Source organism: Littorina saxatilis, linkage group LG9 (assembly GCF_037325665.1).
Source record: "Littorina saxatilis isolate snail1 linkage group LG9, US_GU_Lsax_2.0, whole genome shotgun sequence".
Taxonomy (NCBI): Eukaryota; Metazoa; Mollusca; class Gastropoda; order Littorinimorpha; family Littorinidae; genus Littorina; species Littorina saxatilis.
In genome coordinates this window covers 42,913,232-42,937,485 of record NC_090253.1, presented here as the reverse complement: position 1 = coordinate 42,937,485, position 24,254 = coordinate 42,913,232, and the positions used below count along the sequence as shown (strand labels likewise).

At 38.7% G+C, this 24,254-nt stretch overlaps 2 protein-coding genes across 2 annotated transcripts; both read right to left on the bottom strand.

The window, feature by feature from the left end:
• Positions 1 to 48: 48 nt before the first annotated feature.
• LOC138976173 (uncharacterized) lies at positions 49 to 5,961 on the bottom strand. The gene is made up of 5 exons (XM_070349016.1): positions 5,828 to 5,961; positions 5,050 to 5,164; positions 4,633 to 4,735; positions 2,562 to 2,722; positions 49 to 175 (listed from the first exon to the last, which is right to left on the bottom strand). The coding sequence occupies exons 1-5, from the start codon at positions 5,927 to 5,929 to the stop codon at positions 99 to 101; spliced, it is 558 nt and encodes a 185-aa protein (XP_070205117.1). The 5' UTR covers positions 5,930 to 5,961; the 3' UTR covers positions 49 to 98.
• A 97-nt stretch (positions 5,962 to 6,058) lies between these two features.
• On the bottom strand, positions 6,059 to 7,732 carry LOC138976918 (uncharacterized). The gene has a single exon (XM_070349813.1). The coding sequence runs from the start codon at positions 7,730 to 7,732 to the stop codon at positions 6,611 to 6,613; it is 1,122 nt and encodes a 373-aa protein (XP_070205914.1). The 3' UTR covers positions 6,059 to 6,610.
• Between the last annotated feature and the right edge of the window lie 16,522 nt (positions 7,733 to 24,254).

Below are 24,254 nucleotides of genomic sequence, written 5' to 3'. Positions count from 1 at the left end.
AGCGTTGCTTACTCATCATGATTGAGCAAATCTGTGTGCCCGAGAAAGGGCTCTTCATTGTGTTTTTGCCTTTCCAATTGAAGAGCTTGGCCACGGTGTCACTTAGCGTGCGGCGCAGCATCCTTTTTGTCAATTGCACCACTTCGTTTCCACCAATGGCGGAAAGGCTTTGGATCTGAAATAAAAAATCACATAATGAGAGACTGGGTCTCAATTGTCATAATTCAGCCAAATGTCCTTCCAAACCTGCAATCCAAGAAAGTTAAGGTAACCGTAAGCGTTCACCCCTGAAAATAAATGTGAGCACACTGGCCAAGAAATCACACCTCCCCCTGAAAGGCATCATATATTGCATTTGTATTTATTCATATCATCAAACTACCTGCCATAATATTACCTACAATGTACTGTCGTCACTTTTGAATAATAACAATGATGCCTAAAGCAATCGTAACATTTTTGTTCTAATATGATACCATTTTGTTTGGTTGAAAATATAAACATTGGAGCCACAAATTGTGACTGATTGCTTGCTGATCACTGACAGTATTTGTTCATTCGTACCGCTTATCTACACAGCTTGAACGGCACTATATCTGTACACAGGAATAAATGCCATGATGCATGCATGCTGAGTGAACCTGAGGTTTGCACACACAACATCAATGCCCTGTGTTTCATTAGTTTTGCAGCGAGAAAAACAGGGGATCTTACTCCAAGTTGAAAATGGAATTTGCAAGCTAAATTTAGCATCACTTTATTCACATAGCACATAATTGTTTGTTTGCAAATTTAACAGGATCGACTTATGTTTCTGACTGATGGATTGAATCATGCATCTTAAAGGCACAGTGCAGCTCACAGCCTTCGTTTTGCGTTTTTGTTGCAGCTGAGTGCATTTACTGTTCAAAAATCCTCCTATGGTAGTAAAACAAACCCAAAACTACCCAACAACGACATCTGTGAAGCTCGACAGTTTCTTGTTCACGCGAGTGCATAAATTAACCTAGTTATTACGTGGTGTTTGGTCGGAGTTCGATTCAACGAAGTGATTCCGGCCTCCATTTTGTTTTACACAAACTCATGATGACGTCTGACATAGTTTGCTAGTGACGTGTCTTTTTGTGCATGATGTGGTGATCTACCTGATCTAAATTTAGATCCAAAAATAGGTCAAGACCAGCCGGGTCCGAGTACCAAATTAATTCGTAAAAAAATCGCAGTTCTTGACTCTTTGGGTGCAAGTCAATGAAACTTGGTAGTTCTTCTAACGGATAGCTGCCTAAGGTATGACTAAAAGCCCCATGGGCTCCGTGCACCTGGATTTGACAAGTTCAGTACCTTTAAATATGAATATCAATGTCAAACATGAAAACCATGCAAACCAGGGTTAATTATGTATGAAACGTTTTCATGCTGGGCGGCTGAGCATAATGCTTAACATACCAAATTGCCTGCAAAAGTATGGTTTTCACATTTGCGCTCCAGATTGGAGAATTCCTGCATTGATTTTACAGGAAGGTCTAACTGTGGAAGGTCCACAGGCTGGCTGTCTTGCTTGGTGATGGTATACAGCATGGTTGACAACCTTTCCTGTGTTTTTTTGATGTCAACCAGTTCCATCCGTATAGTGGCCAGTTCTCTCAGGATTTTCCGCTCAAGGACTGTATGGTCAAATAATGCACCATCTGTCTATATAATGACGATTTAACAAGAAAGAAAAACAACTTTAATCTACTGTTCTACATTAATTGTAGGTACCCTAAAGCCAACAATTTAAGCAACCCTTCTGTCATAATAATTTTACTTGTTTTTGTTTGCTGGCATAAAAATATATTCAGTATATCTCACCCTCATTAATGCAATTGCTCGTTATACTGTCATCACTGTTATTACCTCCCCTTTGCTATAGATATCTCACTGTACAGTGGAACCCCCATTTTAAACCTCTAAAAATAAGAACAAGTGATTTTTGATGGGGTGGGGGCGGTGCTGTCGTTAAATTTACAGATGTTATCAACCAAAATCTCAAAGAGCTAGATCTCAACAATATCGTTCAAACAATCCATGTGTATATCATGTAAATGATGTCATCTCCAAATAATCTGGCAGTGACCTGCTTTTTCCTTGCGAATGATGTCTAAGTCACTGAGACAAGCGTCAAGCTGGGAACACGGTTTTTTTTATTGAAGGAATAATTTTAAGGACAATAATGTCACGCAATACTTTCTAGAGGGATGTTACTTTGCTTTGAGGTCAAAAATTGCACAAGGCATTGGAAGAGATCTGGGATTCATTAGGAGTGTTTTCAATTTGTGGGTGTTGACTCAGGGATGTTTGGAGCTGAAGGATAAACTATAAGTACTACATGGCTTGCTGTGTCCTACCAGATTTACACTAGTTGTTTTTTAAAATATAGAACAGCTCGCTTTCGCTCTAAGTTGAATATTTGAAAAGAGCAACTTGTGTAAACGTTGATCGAATGACAAATCAAGATATGTATTATTCCCTATTTAGAATACATGAGTTTGCTTGTGATCATTTTCAATCCATGTATTTACCTTCATCTATTTCAGGAACTGTCCTCTTGGTTGGTGGAACAGCTCGTGGCAGGTCCTGGTCCTCATCATGCGCAGTGGCTGGAAAAGGGGTCCGAACTTTTGGAGCTTTTTGATGGGGCGGGGACGGGCCTTCGTCCGAGCTTGACCAAGAAGCAACTGGCCTGAACAAAACAACAGCATTCTCTAAACTTATTCATAAGAATATGCTGTACACCAAACACCACACCGGCACGGTTGGCCTAGTGGTAAGGCGTCCGCCCCGTGATCGGGAGGTCGTGGGTTCGAACCCCGGCCGGGTCATACCTAAGACTTTAAAATTGGCAATCTAGTGGCTGCTCCGCCTGGCGTCTGGCATTATGGGGTTAGTGCTAGGACTGGTTGGTCCGGTGTCAGAATAATGTGACTGGGTGAGACATGACGCCTGTGCTGCGACTTCTGTCTTGTGTGTGGCGCACGTTATATGTCAAAGCAGCACCGCCCTGATATGGCCCTTCGTGGTCGGCTGGGCGTTAAGCAAACAAACAAACAAACAAACCAAACACCACTTTCAAGTATGAAAAATCTCAACCATAAATTTGATATAAACGAGCACCATATTTAATCAAAATAAATAAATCTGTGACGATTTTACCAGTTGGTCTAGGGTATAGACGTTTAGTTGAGATGCACACAATCTCTTTCTGTGCTTACACTGTTTTCTGTTTCCCAAAGAATACACAACAGCGTTAATTTAGTTTGAACAATTTCTTTTATAATTAACTAACTAGATATTGTTCAACATTTACAGCATCCTCTATTTACTACAGGTTAATTAATAAATAGATGCCCACAATGGGAGAACACAAAGTCATTCTTCTTCAAAAGTTTCTGGTGACAAACACAGTTTCTAGGACATATGATGACGATGGGTTATAATGTTAGTCGCTTAGCTTGAGGTCGAAGAAATAATGAAGACAGGATAACGAACGGCAAATGTGGGGTCGACGAGGATCCAGTGTCGAACAGGTCGACGACGCCAACAGTTACAGCAGGTTACACCAAGTGGTTATTCTTCGTCGACGTACAGGTTAGCGAATTCAGTGTAGATATAGGTATACAAATAAAACAGCTGATCCAATCCTCGGTGAAGAGAATTCAGTGTCTGCACACAAAGTGTAGCATACCGTCAACAAATCGTTCATCTAGCAACATGTAACATGAAACAGAACATGTTTCAGCATCTTGAGAAATGGAACACAAATTACCTATTCGTGTCATCTAATTTCTTCAAACGAACAGACAAATGATTACATGAACACACACTAGGATTGGCTTCATCAGAAAGTTACTGATTATGAATCGTTTACTGACCTGTCTAGAATCTTTCGTACAGGACTTCTTCGGGTCTTGACGAACAGACTGGAACTGATCGTTGGTTTCACGTTACGATAAATGTTGTCTGTTGCCAAGCAATTCCTAGGTTACATTGCTCTCGAGTGAACGAGAAGGTTATTGAACATGAAACAATTCTACACATTGACATTGCTTCATGCCACTATCGTTGGTCTTAGCAGTAATATTATGTTTTTAAGAAATACTTTCCACACCTTCGTGTTTCCTAGACAAGAGACAAGGTTACGAAAATAACGTCATAGACATTTACATTGTGACGTCACTATGACGAATACAGTCTCGGCTTACTATCTAGAGAATCTTTGGAGATTCACTGTCTCGATTAGCTTATGCTGACTGCCGCACAAAGTAAATCATCACAAAATCTAAACATGTAACAACATAAAAATCAAGGAGGGTAGTGTATTGATTCATGGTAAACACAATGTTTTTTTCAAACAATTCATCATTAATACCATTAAAAAAAGTTAAACTTTAATCAGCTAACTGACAAAAAGAATACTAAATATCTGTCTGTGTTGTACCAGATTTACACTAGTTGCCTTTTCAAATATTGAACAGCTCACTTTCGCTCGAAGTTGATTATTCAAAAATAGCAAATTGAGTAAATTTGACACGAAACAGCAGGTAATGTAGTATGCTGAGACAAACACGTGTCATTTGCTAAAATAATGCATACTTCCTCTTCCTTGAGGTTGGCCCTTCCCCCAGCTGTTCTTCTGAGGACAAGTTTGATGTAAACTGGGCCTCATCTGCTTTTTTCCTGGCGTGCAGGTAGTCATCTGAAAATATAAAAATTATTATCTAACTGAAGCTACTTCATCAACACGCACATTTTTATGTTGCAAAAAATTTTTATGCAGCATTACAAATTTATTGTATGTTATTTGTATTATTGACCAAACTATGACATTTGACACACATCAAGACAGAAAGTGTTCTTATAAAACCTCCGAGATCTTTGTAAAATTTCATATATTGGTCAACAATTCAAATAAAATGTATGTGTCAATCGATTCTGGTTAGAATTTCCTTTAGTTTTTAGGATTGTGCAAAAAGGAAAAGTTTTACTGCAGAAGTCAACCTGGCATTATACCTGATGTGGTCATTAGTCTCACTGGATGAGACGTCCAGTTGGATGCTGGTTGAGTTCCATTCTTCACATGCTTGGCCATGTTTTGCTGTGGCCAGCGGGTCTCTGTAGTAGTGTACTGAAACAGAAAACCCACACATATTTCAGTCCCGATAAGAGCAAATTGAATATAATAAGCTAATACATCTGTTACGTGCAAAAACTGAAGGTGTCCTTGTTTTTGATCGCATCAAACTACAGACTCTGATATATGTATATCATGCAGTGTACGCTTAATAGGACACCATTTCTTTAAAAAATATACGCATTGAATTTTACGATTTGCCCTGTCAATGTGGGATTGCTGTCCCCGAGGGACCAATCACTAACGAGGTTTGTGATCGAAACAACACTTGAACATTGGTTGATCCCTCCACAATTGTTTGTCTGCATTTTTGCAAGAAATAGTAACTATTTCTCAACCAAAACAAAGTTTACATACAGCAGTACCTGAGATGTGTGGACCCTCCCATGAGAGGACACCCCCCTTAAAAGGACACCTTCTCTTGTCCCTTTTTATGTTATCTCTACCAAAGTAAACCTGTAATGAAAGGCCACCTGCAATGTAGGGACCCTTTTGGCTCGTCCCAAGGGTGTCCTTTTATCGCAGGTACCACTGTAGTTATTTGCAAATATTAGCTATTATGGTAAAGCCGTTGTTCTTAACATGTGAAGGTCGTATTCAACAGAATATATTTCCATATTTGTATTATGGGCATCTTGGCATGTCTTTCATACTCACACCATTGTCGTCCACAACTTTAATCAGCCATGTCGATCGGACAACATCAACCGAGTCGTCCTCCGTAAAATGAACCACGGCAAATATTTTGACACCCGGCATATTCTTTGCTGTAACTGATTAATTTATCAATTTTGAAAGGAAAATATTGTTAATTTTTATCTCAATACATACAATCAGCGATAAGAATGTGCTTAACAAATAAAGGTGACTCCCGCAAAATGTTCAGATCAATAGTATCACCTTTGCGGAAACAATCAATAACAAACTTATTTAAATTATTCCAATAATATCTTCTTGATTTGTCTAAAAAAAAAACACACACGATAATATGGTGTAAAAAACCCACAAACACACAGTCATGTAAAGATATAAAGATTGAAACTAACTTTGAAAGAACACTTTGGTACACCTGCAATGTCTGAACAGTACGGTCTGAAGAGTTTCATGGCAACAGCATTAATATATAATTGGATACAGAACTTAATGTCACGCTAAGAGAAAAACGAGAAAAACGTTTGGTTTTGTGAACAATCTGCATATCTTATTTTAGTATTAAATACTGTAGAGATGACAGCAACATTTTTAATCAGCACAACTGCATAAAAACACAAATATGCTTTTGCACACCAAACAAGTCTTCCTGTATGAAAACAGAAGTTTGTACTCTCCACCACATGACAGGTACCCTTCCAGAAGCTTTCCCTGCAGTCTCACTGCATAAATGACTAACTCTGAGTTAGGTATTGTTCTTATGAGCGTGACATTAAGCATCCTGACAAATTAGTTTTTACTGGAATGGCACAAAGGAACAACAACAAACCCCTGTTGATATGGAAGTATTACATTTTTGGAAGTGATTTCTTCAATGGGTTTTAATTTGATCACTTGTGACAGGTTTCGAACTTTGAAAATTCCCAAAAAGGCTGACTGGCAAGGATAATTAAAAAAAGTGTCCACACTTTCGAAAGATTGATAAACCAACCACACATTTGATGCAACTGACAGTATATTGCTAACAAGGCCAATTTCATTACCAAATGAAACACAATTATCTTTAGAATTAGTCTTAATGCAGAAATCATTAGTGCTAACTTCTTTGTATTGGTTATCAAACAATACACCATGTGGCACAATGCCATAGTGATGCTCCTTGCAAACACATGTATCTTGGGTAGTTCGAATCCTCTTTTTGTTACTGTTTGCACTAGACTCTTGAAATCTTTTCACAACTTGTTGCAGAGGCATGGAAGGCTTTCTGACAGTTTTGAGAATTTTTCTCATAAAGTTTTCAAATGGGAAGGCAGATATATTATCTAAACTGCCAAACAATTTAGCGTCATCAGAGATATGAACAAGGTTATGAACATTATAAACCATCATATTCTCCCCGTACAATTGTGCAAAATGCTCCACAAATGATGTCAACAAATGTTTAGCATAGTTATTGTACTGCTTACAGCGTATTGGATGTAGTAGTATATGCATTGCAACACTGAGCAACAGAAAGTTTTTATACATAGGATCAGGCAAATGTCCAGATAGTGCAACCAAACCAGTGTAGAGCAAAAATTGCCGAAATTCAGTTGCTTTCCAGCGGGCAACTTCCATTAAAGATCTTGGTTTTCTTGGAAATTCCACAGGCATGACATTTTTGAAGTGTTGTAGCTTGTCTGAAATGGCAGAAATGACTGCATTACCTTGTCGTACAACAAGAGGCCCTTTCATCCACAAGAATATAAGACGTCGCATCACACCAAGGCACACAAGGTGCATGTAGTCGAGAACTACATGGGACACGAGTCCTATTTCTAGCCGTGACAGTGCTACATGGTGCTCTTCGTCTATCATATCATCAAAAAGAGTATCTGATCGCAAAGGAGCATCGACTTCAGGAAAAGTCATTTTGCCATTCCAGACACCACTTTGGGAACATCTTTCACAACTGGAATACCCCATGTGGGGCTTTACAGACTTGATCATAGCTCTGGCTGGCGCATCACAAACAATTGCTGATATCCGGACTTCAATGCTAGATCCATTGTACTGAATATCAGACTCTTTCAGATCTTCATACTCACTGACAAAGGGATCCAAAAACTCTAGACTGCTGGGTTTCTTGCTCCCAAAAAACAATCCAATCAAGAAAGGTTCGCTTTTAAAAGGTGTATCAATCATACCTTGAATTGGCCAGAACTGCCCGTCTTTGCTTTTGAAAAGAGGAACACCATCAATGCTCACCTGAAAGGTCAGTGTATTGATATGGCTTGCTGTGTCGTACCAGATTTACACTCGTTGCTTTTTCAAATAGTGAACATCTCGCTTTCGCTCGCAGTTCAATATTTTAAAAAAAAAACTCGTGTAAATCTGGTACGACACAGCAAGCCATGTACTATGTAGTATTCTCTATTTAGCTTGATATAGTTGTTAGTTTGAACCACAAATATATTACTCTTGTTTAAAATAATGACAGTAACAAAAAATAATTTCAGCACCTAGATCAACAACCACAGGCAGTTGCTGCGGCGTAAAACACAAATCAACTGACAAGCAGTCAAACGGTTGATGCGGTACTGGATTGGCAGCAGTCAATGAATACCCCAGTTTTCCTAAAAGACATACCAACCAACGACGAGCCCTCCAGCAAGGTAACCATTATATTAACACTATCTATCTATTTCTCTCTTTGTTTGACTCTCTTATAAAATGGCTTCAAGTAGACTTTGGGGGGGCGTCAATCCACGATGAAGACCGAGAAGTTTCAAATGGAAGCATGTTAATGTAATTGTAATTCAATCTGACGACGATCTCTTTCCTGCTTTCATGCGGTTGTAAACAGACAGAATTGGTTCTGTTCTGTTCACACACTACTTTCAGTCCAACTACCTGCAAGGGTCAAGTCCCAAGAAATATGTCTCTGTATTCCTATCGTATCACTCTGCTCCTGTTTTGTTTTCTTTCACACACATTTTCCCTTCTTTTTTGACAGGTTTCTGAACAGCAAACTCTAAAACAAATTCTTTTCCTCACAAAAGCGATCTTTGGAATTGACTGACGTAGTCCGGAAGAATTCATGCATCAACTTACGTCACGTATTCCACGTCATCACTTCGCATAACTTATAAGTGCTGAATATATATGTGGGCGTCTTCAATCTTGGTACGGAGAGTGTGACATTTTGTAATTTAAAGTTGGATTGTCACAAAAATTGGCATAGTAGTCCGTTGTTCTTAATTAAACTGAAACACATACTTTTCAAGAGAAAAAAGCAATATTTTTGGCAGTTAAAAGTCCGTTAAATCTCATTTTTAAGCCGATTTTTGTGAAATTTGGTTAGTAGGTCTGTTGTTTCTAACTGAATATCATAACATACTTTTCCAGACAAAAACCAAAGTTTTGGCAGTTTGAAAAACCGTTAAACCCCATTTTTTCACCGATCTTAGTGAAATTTTGTAGGTAGATCTGTTGTCCCTAACTAAATTTCAATTCAAACTTTTGATGAAGAAAAGTAAACTTTTGTCCGTTAAAAACAGTTAAGGTTTGATATTTTTCTTTGATTTTGACGATGTTTGTTTGATAGGACCACAAACCCTGACTGAATTTAAATATACACTTTTTAAGAAGAAAAACAAACTTTTGTCAGTTAAAACCCGTTATATCTCATTTCTGCACCGATTGTGGTCATCAGACGTTGAGGTTAAGCAGACTGATATTTATAGCCTACTCCAACAGGATCAAGCCTGGTACAGGTTCACAGGCTGAATAACAGTCTACGGGCCGAACAGAAATATGTACATACACCATTTCTGACCGAATACCCCCCAAAAATTGTATTCGGCCCAGTTGGCCCCTGATATACCAAGTTTTGGTGTTCCAAAACTGGCATGTACCGGCATTTTTCAGTCATCGAAACCTCCAAGCCGGTGACCAAGATCCTGGGATAAGGGGGGAGAGGGGTATAAAATGCTGGGTCATTAGGATGATGGCAACATCAAGGTGTTAGCAATAACACACTTTTTATGTTTTACAAACTGCGATTAGCAGAATTATAATGTCTCATTCTTTGATTTCTTCAATTTTTAACCGGCTTTGCAAACTGTTATGTGCATGATTATGAGTTGTTTTCATTATTTTAATCAACATTGCTAAATACAGCTAGTTGGCATGAGTATAAGTCAAAACAACGAATAAAGCAACTTTTCAGACATATCAAACTGCGTTGTTGTGAAACTGACACAACAATTAATTGTGCTTTCTTTGCTTTCTTGTAGGTGCGTATGTTAATGTCTTTATTGACATTGCAGACTGATATGCGAACATGATTGAGGCACTGGTTTATTCTGTACCATTGGTCAGTCATAATTATTTTCTCTCTGGTTGGATCAAGCTTAATAAAAGCCTGTAATTGTTATATCATGTGTTTGTTACATGTATCATTGTATGTGATAATACTGATTCACCGTCGCGATATAACCGTCGTGGTTGAAAACGACGTTAAACACCAAATAAAGAAAGAATACTGATTCACATAGTCTGGTTTATGAGTGTTTGATTTTGCGAGTGTGTGTGTGTGTGTGTGAGAGAGAGAGAGAGAGAGAGAGAGAGAGAGAGAGAGAGAGAGAGAGAGAGAGAGAGAGAGAGAGAGAGAGAGAGGATGAATGGATAATTAGCAATTTACCAGTATGTGGGCCTGAGAATGAGATTGATAATTTAATTTTGACTTACTGCAGGAAAAAACTACCATTTTGACACTTACTAATGGTAATGTGTTAGGCTTCGGCTAACAACAAAAATAGTGTGGTTACGGTAACCCAAACAACGTATTTCCTCCTGCCGACCATAGACTTTTTGTTTTGCATCCCCATCTCCCATCCCCCATCCCCCCCCCCCCCCCCCAACAAAAAAAGAAATCCCAACCCACCTATTTGTTTGACTATGTTACCTTAAGCACACCTATTATTATGTTAGGCCTTAAACTGTCCACCTTCACCAATAGATAATGGCATATCATTAATAGCGAGCAGCTAACAAAGAAAACACTTTCAAGTGACGAGAACTGTAAGACGAAAGGATGGCTACAGTGACTGAAATGTCAGAAAACACAACACATAATACATGGTACTGGTAGGGATAGTACCTATCAGTGAGTTTAGCATTTCTACTTACTTCAAGCAAATGGATGATGTATTGATGTCAGTGAGTAAGCTGGCGCTCTGTGCAGCATTAGCCCGTCGAACCCAGATGCATGGTCCTGATGTTACGCTGTCTTTATGTTCATCATCCCGAAAGTCGATGACTTCATGAAGAGTGGCTAGGTCATGCCGACAACCCCCATCAATCCTGTTTAATGTTCCGAGGCTTCGAATTTAATGTATGTGTGTGTGTGCGTGTGTCTGTGTGAAAGTGTCTGTTTGTTAAGGTGTGTGTTAAAGATTGACTTTGAAAAGAGAGAGAGAGAGAGAGAGAGATCCCACTAGCGTGTTCAGGTCTCAAGAAAACTAGTTAGCCTAAATCCTGTACCAGACTGACATAATGTATGTGTGTTGAGGTTCAGCTAGCTTTTGCTGTGTGTGTGTGTGTGTGTGTCTTGTCTTGTCAACAAACACAAACATTAAAACCAAGAATAGATGTAAACGCATTCAAGTTAACATCAAGCATTTAATTGCCTCCTTTTTATATTTAGTCAAGTTTTGACTAAATATTTTAACATCGAGGGGGAATCGAAACGAGGGTCGTGGTGTATGTGCGTGTGTGTGTGTGTGTGTGTGTCTGTGTGTGTCTGTGTGTGTCTGTGTGTGTGTGTAGAGCGATTCAGACTAAACTACTGGACCGATCTTTATGAAATTTGACATGAGAGTTCCTGGGTATGAAATCCCCGAACGTTTTTTTCATTTTTGACTCACATGCGAAGCAAAAGTGAGTCTATGTACTCACCCGAGTCGTCCGTCCGTCCGTCCGTCCGTCCGTCCGGACGTCCGGACGTCCGTCCGTCCGGACGTCCGTCCGGAAAACTTTAACGTTGGATATTTCTTGGACACTATTCAGTCTATCAGTACCAAATTTGGCAAGATGGTGTATGATGACAAGGCCCCAAAAAACATACATAGCATCTTGACCTTGCTTCAAGGTCAAGGTCGCAGGGGCCATAAATGTTGCCTAAAAAACAGCTATTTTTCATATTTTTCAAATTTTCTCTGAAGTTTTTGAGATTGAATACCTCACCTATATATGATATATAGGGCAAAGTAAGCCCCATCTTTTGATACCAGTTTGGTTTACCTTGCTTCAAGGTCAAGGTCACAGGAGCTCTTCAAAGTTGGATTGTATACATATTTTGAAGTGACCTTGACCCTGAACTATGGAAGATAACTGTTTCAAACTTAACAATTATGTGGGGCACATGTTATGCTTTCATCATGAGACACATTTGGTCACATATGATCAAGGTCAAGGTCACTTTGACCCTTATGAAATGTGACCAAAATAAGGTAGTGAACCACTAAAAGTGACCATATCTCATGGTAGAAAGAGCCAATAAGCACCATTGTACTTCCTATGTCTTGAATTAACAGCTTTGTGTTGCATGACCTTGGATGACCTTGACCTTGGGTCAAGGTCACATGTATTTTGGTAGGAAAATGTGTAAAGCAGTTCTTAGTGTATGATGTCATTGCTAGGTTTAGTTATTTGACCTTGACCCTGAAGGTCAAGGTCATGTAAAGGTCAAGGTCAAGCATGTGAGTCGTATGGGCTTTGCCCTTCTTGTTTTGATAAATGTCTTTGATGACGTCATATCCGGCTTTTCGTGAAAGTTGAGGCGGCACTGTCACGCTCTCATTTTTCAACCAAATTGGTTCAAATTTTGGTCAAGTAATCTTCGACGAAGCCCGGGGTTCGGTATTGCATTTCAGCTTGGTGGCTTAAAAATTAATTAATGACTTTGGTCATTAAAAATCGGAAAATTGTAAAAAAAATTAAAAATTTATAAAACGATCCAAATGTACGTTTATCTTATTCTCCATCATTTGCTGATTCCAAAAACATATAAATATGTTATATTCGGATTAAAAACAAGCTCTGAAAATTAAATATATAAAAATTATTATCAAAATTAAATTGTCCAAATCAATTTAAAAACACTTTCATCTTATTCCTTGTCGGTTCCTGATTCCAAAAACATATAGATATGATATGTTTGGATTAAAAACACGCTCAGAAAGTTAAAACAAAGAGAGGTACAGAAAAGCGTGCTATCCTTCTTAGCGCAACTACTACCCCGCTCTTCTTGTCAATTTCACTGCCTTTGCCGTGAGCGGTGGACTGACGATGCCATGAGTATACGGTCTTGCTGAAAAATGGCAGCTACTTGACTAAATATTGTATTTTCGCCTTACGCGACTTGTTATATTTAGTCAAGTTTTGACTAAATATTTTAACATCGAGGGGGAATCGAAACGAGGGTATGGTGTATGTGTGTCTGTGTGTGTGTGTGTGTAGAGCGATTCAGACTAAACTACTGGACCGATCTTTATGAAATTTGACATGAGAGTTCCTGGGTATGATATCCCCGAACGTTTTTTTCATTTTTTTGATAAATGTCTTTGATGACGTCATATCCGGCTTTTCGTGAAAGTTGAGGCGGCACTGTCACGCCCTCATTTTTCAACCAAATTGGTTGAAATTTTGGTCAAGTAATCTTCGACGAAGCCCGGGGTTCGGTATTGCATTTCAGCGTGGTGGCTTAAAAATTAATTAATGACTTTGGTCATTAAAAATCTGAAAATTGTAAAAAAAAATAAAAATTTATAAAACGATCCAAATTTACGTTTATCTTATTCTCCATCATTTGCTGATTCCAAAAACATATAAATATGTTATATTCGGATTAAAAACAAGCTCTGAAAATTAAATATATAAAAATTATTATCAAAATTTTTTTTTCGAAATCGTTTTAAAAACACTTTCATCTTATTCCTTGTCGGTTCCTGATTCCAAAAACATATAGATATGATATGTTTGGATTAAAAACACGCTCAGAAAGTTAAAACGAAGAGAGGTACAGAAAAGCGTGCTATGCAGCATAGCGTAACCACTACCCCGCTCTTCTTGTCAATTTCACTGCCTATGCCGTGAGCGGTGGACCACGAGTATACGGTCTTGCTGCGTTGCATTGCGTTCAGTTTCATTCTGTGAGTTCGACAGCTACTTGACTAAATATTGTATTTTCGCCTTACGCGACTTGTTATATTTAGTCAAGTTTTGACTAAATATTTTAACATCGAGGGGGAATCGAAACGAGGGTATGGTGTATGTGTGTCTGTGTGTGTGTGTGTGTAGAGCGATTCAGACTAAACTACTGGACCGATCTTTATGAAATTTGACATGAGAGTTCCTGGGTATGAAATCCCCGAACGTTTTTTTCATTTTTTTGATAAATGTCTTTGATGACGTCATATCCGGCTTTTCGTGAAAGTTGAGGCGGCACTGTCACGCCCTCATTTTTCAACCAAATTGGTTGAAATTTTGGTCAAGTAATCTTCGACGAAGCCCGGGGTTCGGTATTGCATTTCAGCTTGGTGGCTTAAAAATTAATTAATGACTTTGGTCATTAAAAATCTGAAAATTGTAAAAAAAAATAAAAATTTATAAAACGATCCAAATTTACGTTTATCTTATTCTCCATCATTTGCTGATTCAAAAAACATATAAATATGTTATATTCGGATTAAAAACAAGCTCTGAAAATTAAATATATAAAAATTATTATCAAAATTAAATTGTCCAAATCAATTTAAAAACACTTTCATCTTATTCCTTGTCGGTTCCTGATTCCAAAAACATATAGATATGATATGTTTGGATTAAAAACACGCTCAGAAAGTTAAAACAAAGAGAGGTACAGAAAAGCGTGCTATCCTTCTTAGCGCAACTACTACCCCGCTCTTCTTGTCAATTTCACTGCCTTTGCCATGAGCGGTGGCCTGACGATGCTACGAGTAAAATGGCATTGCGTTTCATTCTGTGAGTTCGACAGCTACTTGACTAAATATTGTATTTTCGCCTTATGCGACTTGTTTTGTTCTCCTGGTCTATTTATAGACCCAGGGAGAACTTTACGATCGGACAGACGAGCCAAATCTCCCCATTCATGAAAAAAACAAGCAACTCCATTGGCAATGCGGTGCCAGAACGAAATAACTCCATTGGCAGAAGTCATGCCCAATAGTGTACGGCCAATGGAGTTGCTTCGTTTCCCTCACACAACAGCAATGCTGTGTGGTGGTGGTGGTGTAGTAGTAGTCGTAACGATAAAGTGTACCGGCTGATTTCTCTGTTACCTGCATATTAATAAAGCTCGTACTTAACATAGTGTGTTGATCCATAATATCGATGGCGGCCCAACCAAAAACACTACAAATACTTCACATTCGTTTTTTTCTTTTCTCTTTCGGGACGTTACTGAATACGAAAACTCGGCTTCAAGAATTCTTTTTTGTTTCATGACGTAATATATATGAAGCTTCAATTGTGCTCCCATATCGTAATCTCTTCCGTGGCCGAGTGGTGAAGGCGTTTGCCACGTAACTCGAAGATCTCGAGTTCGATGCCTGGCGGACTCAATTTTTTTTTACATTTTTTTTTCTTTAAAGTCATTCTACTTTTGTTGTTGTTGTTTTTATATTTAGTCAAGTTTTGACTAAATATTTTAACATCGAGGGGGAATCGAAACGAGGGTCGTGGTGTATGTGCGTGTGTCTGTGTGTCTGTGTGTCTGTGTGTGTGTGTGTGTGTGTGTGTGTAGAGCGATTCAGACTAAACTACTGGACCGATCTTTATGAAATTTGACATGAGAGTTCCTGGGTATGAAATCCCCGAACGTTTTTTTCATTTTTTTGATAAATGTCTTTGATGACGTCATATCCGGCTTTTCGTGAAAGTTGAGGCGGCACTGTCACGCCCTCATTTTTCAACCAAATTGGTTGAAATTTTGGTCAAGTACTCTTCGACGAAGCCCGGGGTTCGGTATTGCATTTCAGCTTGGTGGCTTAAAAATTAATTAATGACTTTGGTCATTAAAAATCTGAAAATTGTAAAAAAAAATAAAAATTTATAAAACGATCCAAATTTACGTTTATCTTATTCTCCATCATTTGCTGATTCCAAAAACATATAAATATGTTATATTCGGATTAAAAACAAGCTCTGAAAATTAAATATATAAAAATTATTATCAAAATTAAATTGTCCAAATCAATTTAAAAACACTTTCATCTTATTCCTTGTCGGTTCCTGATTCCAAAAACATATAGATATGATATGTTTGGATTAAAAACACGCTCAGAAAGTTAAAACAAAGAGAGGTACAGAAAAGCGTGCTATCCTTCTTAGCGCAACTACTACCCCGCTCTTCTTGTCAATTTCACTGCCTTTGCCATGAGCGGTGGACTGACGATGCTACGAGTATACGGTCTTGCTGAAAAATGGCATTGCTTTCAGTTTCATTCTGTGAGTTCGACAGCTACTTGACTAAATATTGTATTTTCGCCTTACGCGACTTGTTTCTTTTCTTAGCGGTTTGCAAAGCTTTTAAAAAAAATCTTGTTTTTGAATGAAGACATTAACCCTCTTTCTACGGTGGGTTTTACTGATTTTATTACTTTACTCTGCTTCGATGTTAAAAACGATCATAATTTGTCATATTTGAATTGGAATTATCACATGTTATATGTCGTTATGTTTAGAAAATAACACATTTCCCAGTGAGCCTTGTTTTTCACTTTGCAAATGTAACGGATGAAACACACTGTCTCTTGAACTTGTTACTAAAAAATAGACTGTTAGTGTAAAAAAGACAAACGATAAAAACACAAAGAACAATAAGTCCACGTTTTAGTTCAAAAATTTAAAATGACACTGCTTTTTGGACAAACAATCACTTGTCCAACTAATTATCCAACTTAGAACTAATTGTTGTCCCTTTAACAATTGGTATGACGTCACAAAGAATGGTTGTCAATTCAAAAGTTAAGCGTACGTTAGTTTCTAGTTTTTAAATGCAAGGTAATATTCTAAATTGGTCTGTTTTGTCGATATAACTACCATATAATGTTTCCTGATTGATTTAATAATGATATAACAGATAGTACGATTAAAGAAGCCGTTGCCATGGAAACAAAAAGGGTGATTTGAATGACTGATTTTTATGAAACAAATTTTGGGCGTTTTTTTTTTAACCATCAAGATAGAGACTTAAATTTGATTTGTTGCAAGGTTTTAATGCACAAGTTGTTCCTAAGTAATATGACAAAGATGATATTTGATATGACAAAAATTGTTTAAACAATTGCAATTTCCGTTATTTTTCGTATTTTTATATTTAGTCAAGTTTTGACTAAATATTTTAACATCGAGGGGGAATCGAAACGAGGGTCGTGGTGTATGTCTGTGTGTCTGTGTGTGTGTGTGTGTAGAGGTAAAATTTGGCAAGATGGTGTATGATGACAAGGCCCCAAAAAACATACATAGCATCTTGACCTTGCTTCAAGGTCAAGGTCGCAGGGGCCATAAATGTTGCCTAAAAAACAGCTATTTTTCACATTTTTCCCATTTTCTCTGAAGTTTTTGAGATTGAATACCTCACCTATATATGATATATAGGGCAAAGTAAGCCCCATCTTTTGATACCAGTTTGGTTTACCTTGCTTCAAGGTCAAGGTCACAGGAGCTCTTCAAAGTTGGATTGTATACATATTTTGAAGTGACCTTGACCCTGAACTATGGAAGATAACTGTTTCAAACTTAAAAATTATGTGGGGCACATGTTATGCTTTCATCATGAGACACATTTGGTCACATATGATCAAGGTCAAGGTCAATTTGACCCTTATGAAATGTGACCAAAATAAGGTAGTGAACCACTAAAAGTGACCATATCTCATGGTAGAAAGAGCCAATAAGCACCATTGTACTTCCTATGTCTTGAATTAACAGCTTTGTGTTGCATGACCTTGGATGACCTTGACCTTGGGTCAAGGTCACATGTATTTTGGTAGGAAAAATGTGTAAAGCATGTGAGTCGTATGGGCTTTGCCCTTCTTGTTGTTGTCTTACGCGGAGGTCAACGGCGGTTAACGGACATAAGGTAAGCTGTAATAGCAATTGATTAAAATACGCTCAAAGATGGATCATCACTTTACCAAATAAAATTTAAAGTAAAACAATCTCATTGCTATTGTGTGCACAGTGGTTGACACAAAACCTCGGTCAAATGTGACCGATATTTCCTTCTACCGAAAGAAGGGGGTTAAGAGAAATATGAACATCGCAGGTTGTAAAGATGATAACGTACATGAAGTCATGCATATACTTATGCACATCGCAGTTTCTACCTGAATGTATACATCAAAATGTTTATGCACATTACAGTTTGCAAAGCCAGTTGCATGAATGAAGACATTGAGATAATTACGCAAACCACTGTTAACAAATCTGGTAACATGACTAAAAACATCAAGACAATTGTGCACATCGCAAATCTAGTTTTGTAAAGGAAGACTTCCAGATAATTATGCACGACGCAGTTTACAAAGCTGATAACGTGACTGCATACATTTATAACCATGCACATCGCTATTTACAAAGCTGGTTATATACAGGAACGAATCAAGATAATATTATGCACATAACAGTTTACAAAGCTTGTTGTACGCAAAAAGACATCATGATGATAATGCACATCGCAGTTTACAAAGCTTGTAATGTACAAGAAGACGACATTAAGGTAATTATGCACATCACAGTTAAAACAAGCTGGTTATATAAAGGAAGACATCAAGATAGTTAAGCAGATTGCAGTTTACGAAGCTGGTTGTGTAAAGAAAAACATCAAGATGATTAATGAGATCACAGTTTAGGAAACTTGTTATGTAAAGCAAGACATCAAGATAATTATGTAGATCGCAGTTTATGAAGCTGGTTATGTAAAACAAGACATCAAGATAATTATGTAGATCGCAGTTTACGAAGCTGGTTATGTAAAGCAAGACATCAAGATAATTATGTAGATCGCAGTTTACGAAGCTGGTTATGTAAAGCAAGGCATCAAGATAATAATGTAGATCGCAGTTTATGACCTTTGTTAAGAAATACCACGAGATAATCATGCATATCGCAGTTAACGAAGCTGGTTATGTAAAGGAAGACATCGATGTGATTATGCATATCGCATTAACAAAGCTAGTTACTTGTATGAAGATGTCATGATAATTATGCACTGTGCAGTTTCCAAAGCTCGTTACGTAAATGAAAACAACATGACAAATACTCATTGCAGGTTACAAAGACGGCTACGTAAATGAATATATCGAGATAATTGGGTCAATTGCAGGTTGTAAAGATGACAACGGGAATAAAGATATATATGAAGTTAAATGTGCTCAATGCATTTTGCTAAGCAGACACGGTAAAAAAAAAAATCACTGACTATTAAAAAGCACACCAGCAATGCACAAAGGATATATTCGAAGGATGAGATACAGTTATGCACATTGCAGTTTGCAAAAAGCACAATGTCACTTACCGAGACTATAACTTGAATTTGCAATGCACTCCTCAAGAAAATACTTCAAACTTCTTTCGATGACTTCATTTGAAAGAATATCACAAGGGTGGAAATGAACCTAACGACAATGGTGGTGGTAATGATGGTTATGGTGAAGATGAAAATGGTAGTGGTGATGTTCTGGATTATTTCTTCGATGATTTCTCTCTTTCCTGACCACCCACATTGCTGAAAACAGTTACATTATGACATTATTGACCACTGGAAATCTTCAACAACAAAAAGTCAAAATCCTATTCAAGCCATACATACCACACACACACACACACACACACACACACACACACACACACACACACACACACACACATCTTGATCTCTTAAAATCTCGGTCGCGCCGGAACCCACGCAGAATACCTAAATCTGGCCTGAACAAAGCGACTTACCAGTCATGTCAGGACACACGCAGATTACCCAATCTGGCCCGAACAAAGCGATTTACGAATCACGTCGGGACACACGCAGATTCACCACACTCCACAAGGTATCTGGTCCGAACTAAGCGACACAACAAGGATCTTGAACAATTATGGACCTAAAATACATACCTTTCCTAAAACGTAGACGGAAAGCAGGAAGTATCGTATCGACAGTAAAATGTCAGCACAAGTTCGCACTACAAAAGTTCATTAGCACAATTCCATATTTCTCAAGGTGCATTCTGGAGCAATCATAAGACTACTTTTGATAAATTACTTAATACATCAGAATCTTCACCTTAGAATAGACAAATGCTATGCAAAAGCAGTTATCAAATACAAATTTAGACTAGCAAATCAAAAACAGGAAGGCAGAGCACTCATATGCAGCTAATGAAACAAAATAACGGATATCAGAATATTGCCTATGGAACTACTTTGTCTTTCAAGACAAACGATGTCTTCACACTTTTTATTTCAATCGTGCGACCTTCCATGAGCCAGTGACGTCAATGTTGGCACACTGCTCTCTATCGTCTCTTAAACAGGCATCGCAAAAACAGGATCTTTCTTTGAAAGACACAAAAAATGGTTCGATCATCTGGACACAATGCTGTTGGCGTGTTCTTTTGAGGGTTTTGATGTCTTTGCAGCGAGGCCTATCTCTTCTAATATCCCCCATGGGAACAAAGAAGAACGTTCTCCTGTAGTGCGCAGATTTGTGATCTGCTGCAATAGGCCTCGTGTAGCACAACTTGCAAAAATTGAAAAGATCGAGTGCTGAATCGATATCTGCCCTCCTGTTGTTGATTTGCCTTTCAATGGCTCTCTTCAAGGTACCAAACTCTCTATCGCAAGGGCCTTTTCCGTGCCTGGACCCAAAAAAATGACGTTCACCCGAAACTCCAAAATCTGTTTCTGTGCAAGACAAGTCAGAAAAGCAGGTCTTGTTCTTATACTGACTGGGTGCACCGTCTGAGAAAAAAATGACTTTTTCTAGTGGTATCTGGGTCTGCAGATGACCCATCGTGATGGTGTTGAAGTGATGCACAGCGTTGGCGTCATGCTTTTGGTCTTCTGAAATGAAAACCATCGTCTCCGCTGTGATCACTTCACAACCATCCCGAGGGCATCTGTATGACGCGCAGCTAGCATGAAGCGTCGCCTGAGGATTGCTCCAGTGTGCCCCTTGAGCTTCGTCCTGAAACCTACACTTAAAGTTTTCAGCGTAGTCTTGGCACACAACGGCTTGCTTTACTGGAACAGATGCAGATATGTGGTCATATTGACGACCTTGCCAGCTGGCATCAAACAGATGTTTGGAAAATGGCATAGCATCTTTTGCTAGCTCGCTGACGAAGTCAGAAGCTGTTGTGACATTCTTTATCTTTGTCATCCTGGTCTTGCGAACCCCTTTGTCATGATACGATACATTCTCCCACTTCTGGTAGGACAAGGAGTCCTCCAGGTCCAGAAGTGGTTGCAAGTGTCGCTCAATGCCACGAGTACCGCAATCAACACATGATCTTTCCAAACACTTTCGCTGGTATTCTCCGGTTGCTCCTTTGAGACATAAGGTCTGTCTAGACAAGTCATAAATATCTCTAAAAGTTGTGCCATGCAAACCATGTGTGGCAGAAAAAATGCGCAGCGCGCGCTTCTAGTTTTAATCTAACGTTTTCGCAGTATTCACAAAGACAATCTCTTTGCCTGTTGCTTGTCGATGGCGTGACATCTTCAGGTCTTAATTTTGCAAACTGCGATCTGCTTATCTTGATGTCTTGGTTTTCAGCCACAAACAGTTCGTGTGCAGTTGACACAGACAGACAGCTCCATAACCTTTCTGCTAATGAAAACCCCCTTGATCTTCTCCACGCCTCTAGCATCGGGCAAAGTTCTCGACACGTCGGACCGACGGAAGAAAGTAGCCACCCTGTTCTTCACCATGTCACTTGTTGAATCTTTTCTTTTTTTACGATCATGCAACTTCGATGGCGAAGACAGGGCGGCGACTTTCTTCATGAATCGGTGAGACATGCCGAGCCTTTGCGCATCTTTAGCACTGCGGTTCTTTTTATCAGTTACACCAAACGCTAGTGTACGTTTCATATTTAGATCTTTGGTATTTCTTTTTGTCTTTAGTGAGTGCATCGTCTGTTGGATGTTGTCTGTTGTCGTGTCCTCAAAATCAAGTCTTCTTTTGGTGTCGGGGCTAACTATCAGTTTCTTTTTATATAGGTCTTTCGAGATAGGTGAGGCATTTTGAACGATTTTCGTCACAACATCAACGCGTTTCTGTCTGTCACGTGGCAGAGATTTACTTGCTCTACTTGATGCCTTCCTGAAGGCAGATTTGCTTCTGTATACAGAACTAGAAAGAGGTGTTGTACAAAATGACGAAAGTACACTATATTACCTGTTGTGGGTGTATCAGGGTTGTTTGTTGACTCAGATGCCAATTGATGTGTGCATTCAACATGAACCTCTTTGACCACACGCGGTTTCCTTTTCATGAGATAGTAGTTTCGATTATATGCCTTTACAATGTTCTGCTGCTCTGGTGTACGGTTAGACCGATAGTGTGCTTGGTAGCATGCTCTACATTTGGGAGATGGTTCTTTCTGATTCAGCCTTTCTTTGTTTTTCTCGTAGTAAGACCATTTGTACGAATATCTTTGTTCACGTTGCTTAGTTGATTTTTCTAAGGAAAGATTTTTTCTGTAACATGCAACTCTTTGGCGTTCATCAAGTTTATGAAATGCATACCTTGCAGCATCTCCTTTTCTTTCCTGTCTGTAATGTTGGTGTTTGAGAGCTGAAGCACTTCTGCTGTCTGCTTTCACCTGCTCGTCTCTTTTTTTAACACCCAATCTCCCACATCGAGATCCTTCACCCACCTTCTCCGTCACTGAACTGTAACACACACATAAATTATGTCTTACCACTCGCCCACTTTCTCTGACACTGAATTTTAACACAGACACACTTCGTTAAACTACTAGAGACAGACAGACAGACAGACAGACAGACAGACAGACACAGAGAGAGACAGAGAGAGAGAGGGGGGAGGGATATCTATACAATGAATGTTCATCAAGTTTGTTGGATTCGTACCTTGCACTTCTGCTGTCTTCTTTGACCTGCTGGACTCTTTCTGCCACACCCAATCGAGATCTGTCAATCACCTTCTCCGTCACTGAACTGTAACACACAGATAAATTATGTCTTACAGCTCTGCTAAAGCAAACTGCCTGTGACAGGTTTGACTGGTGGTGTGTACATGGTTGCACTTTATGGGTAGCAGACATTCATAGTACACAGTAAACACTTGCTGATGAAAATAAAATAAGAAAAGTTAAGTATAAGGCGCTATCAATCAGAATTCTAAACGAGAGAGAGAGAGAGAGAGAGAGAGAGAGAGAGAGAGAGAGAGAGAGTGATAACTTGATACATACCATTGTCATCATTTTCACGAGTTTTCATTCACAAGCACCTGGGAAATAAATGTCATGTTCCCCGGGGAATAAATCCCCGGTTACCATAGTTGCAGGAAGCCCTATTACATGGATAATCAAAAGCAAACCCAATAGAAACGCTCGAGGATTCTTCTGCTCTTTTCATTGGCGTTTCCCCAGACCTAAACAGACGACACTGCTTCGCCAAGTTCCAAATACGAACTGGCAAACTGGCAAATGTAAACAAAAAACAAAACTACCTCATCAAAGGTCATACATTTATGCTTTATCGCAAACAAATGAAACCTATCGATATGTTTTATCTTCTCACAAAGTCATGGAGTGCGTGTATCTCTGTTTGGAGAAACACGAACGTCAAGTTTAAGTCAAACCAATTGACCCCTGACACACACATTTTGACCCGTGCACAAGACGTTGTATCGATAAACTAAGCGCAAATAAAAAAAATAATAATAAAAAAGCAAAGAACATAGCAACAAGAAATGAAGACATCTGACAAAGCCGAGCAAACAGAATGACAAGTCGAATGAAAAACAGAGAGGCAATGAGAAACAAGATCGCGATTATCTTTCCTTCGCGGCACGACGCAAATCGTTTGTGTCCTTTGACCCAATTCGTGCAGTGCTGCACGATGCAAATCTTCTGTGACCTTTGACTCAACGTAGCTTCAATATTCGATTACTAATATTTACCACTGAAAACCGAGGGGTGGAATACCGAGAGGGGCAGGGTGGTAGGGCGATGGTGAAATGTAATGAAGAGACACGTGTAGCAATAAGAGAAAACCGATTCTGCAATAACACAAACAAGAACAAAAAACCCAACACTGATCAATAATATGATCGTCTGCGTTGCAGGTGTGCAAGTGAAGGGTTGGGGGGGGGGGGTAACTTGATCATTAATTTGTGTGT

Coding starts and splice junctions, on each gene's coding strand:
- LOC138976173 (XM_070349016.1), bottom strand. CDS start 5,929: ATGCCGGGTGTCAAAATATTTGCCGTGGTTCATTTTACGGAGGACGAC. Junction 5,165..5,827: donor AAGTTGTGGACGACAATGGT/GTGAGTATGAAA, acceptor TTTCTGTTTCAG/TACACTACTACAGAGACCCG. Junction 2,723..4,632: donor CCAACCTCAAGGAAGAGGAA/GTATGCATTATT, acceptor TGTTTTGTTCAG/GCCAGTTGCTTCTTGGTCAA.
- LOC138976918 (XM_070349813.1), bottom strand. CDS start 7,732: ATGACTTTTCCTGAAGTCGATGCTCCTTTGCGATCAGATACTCTTTTT.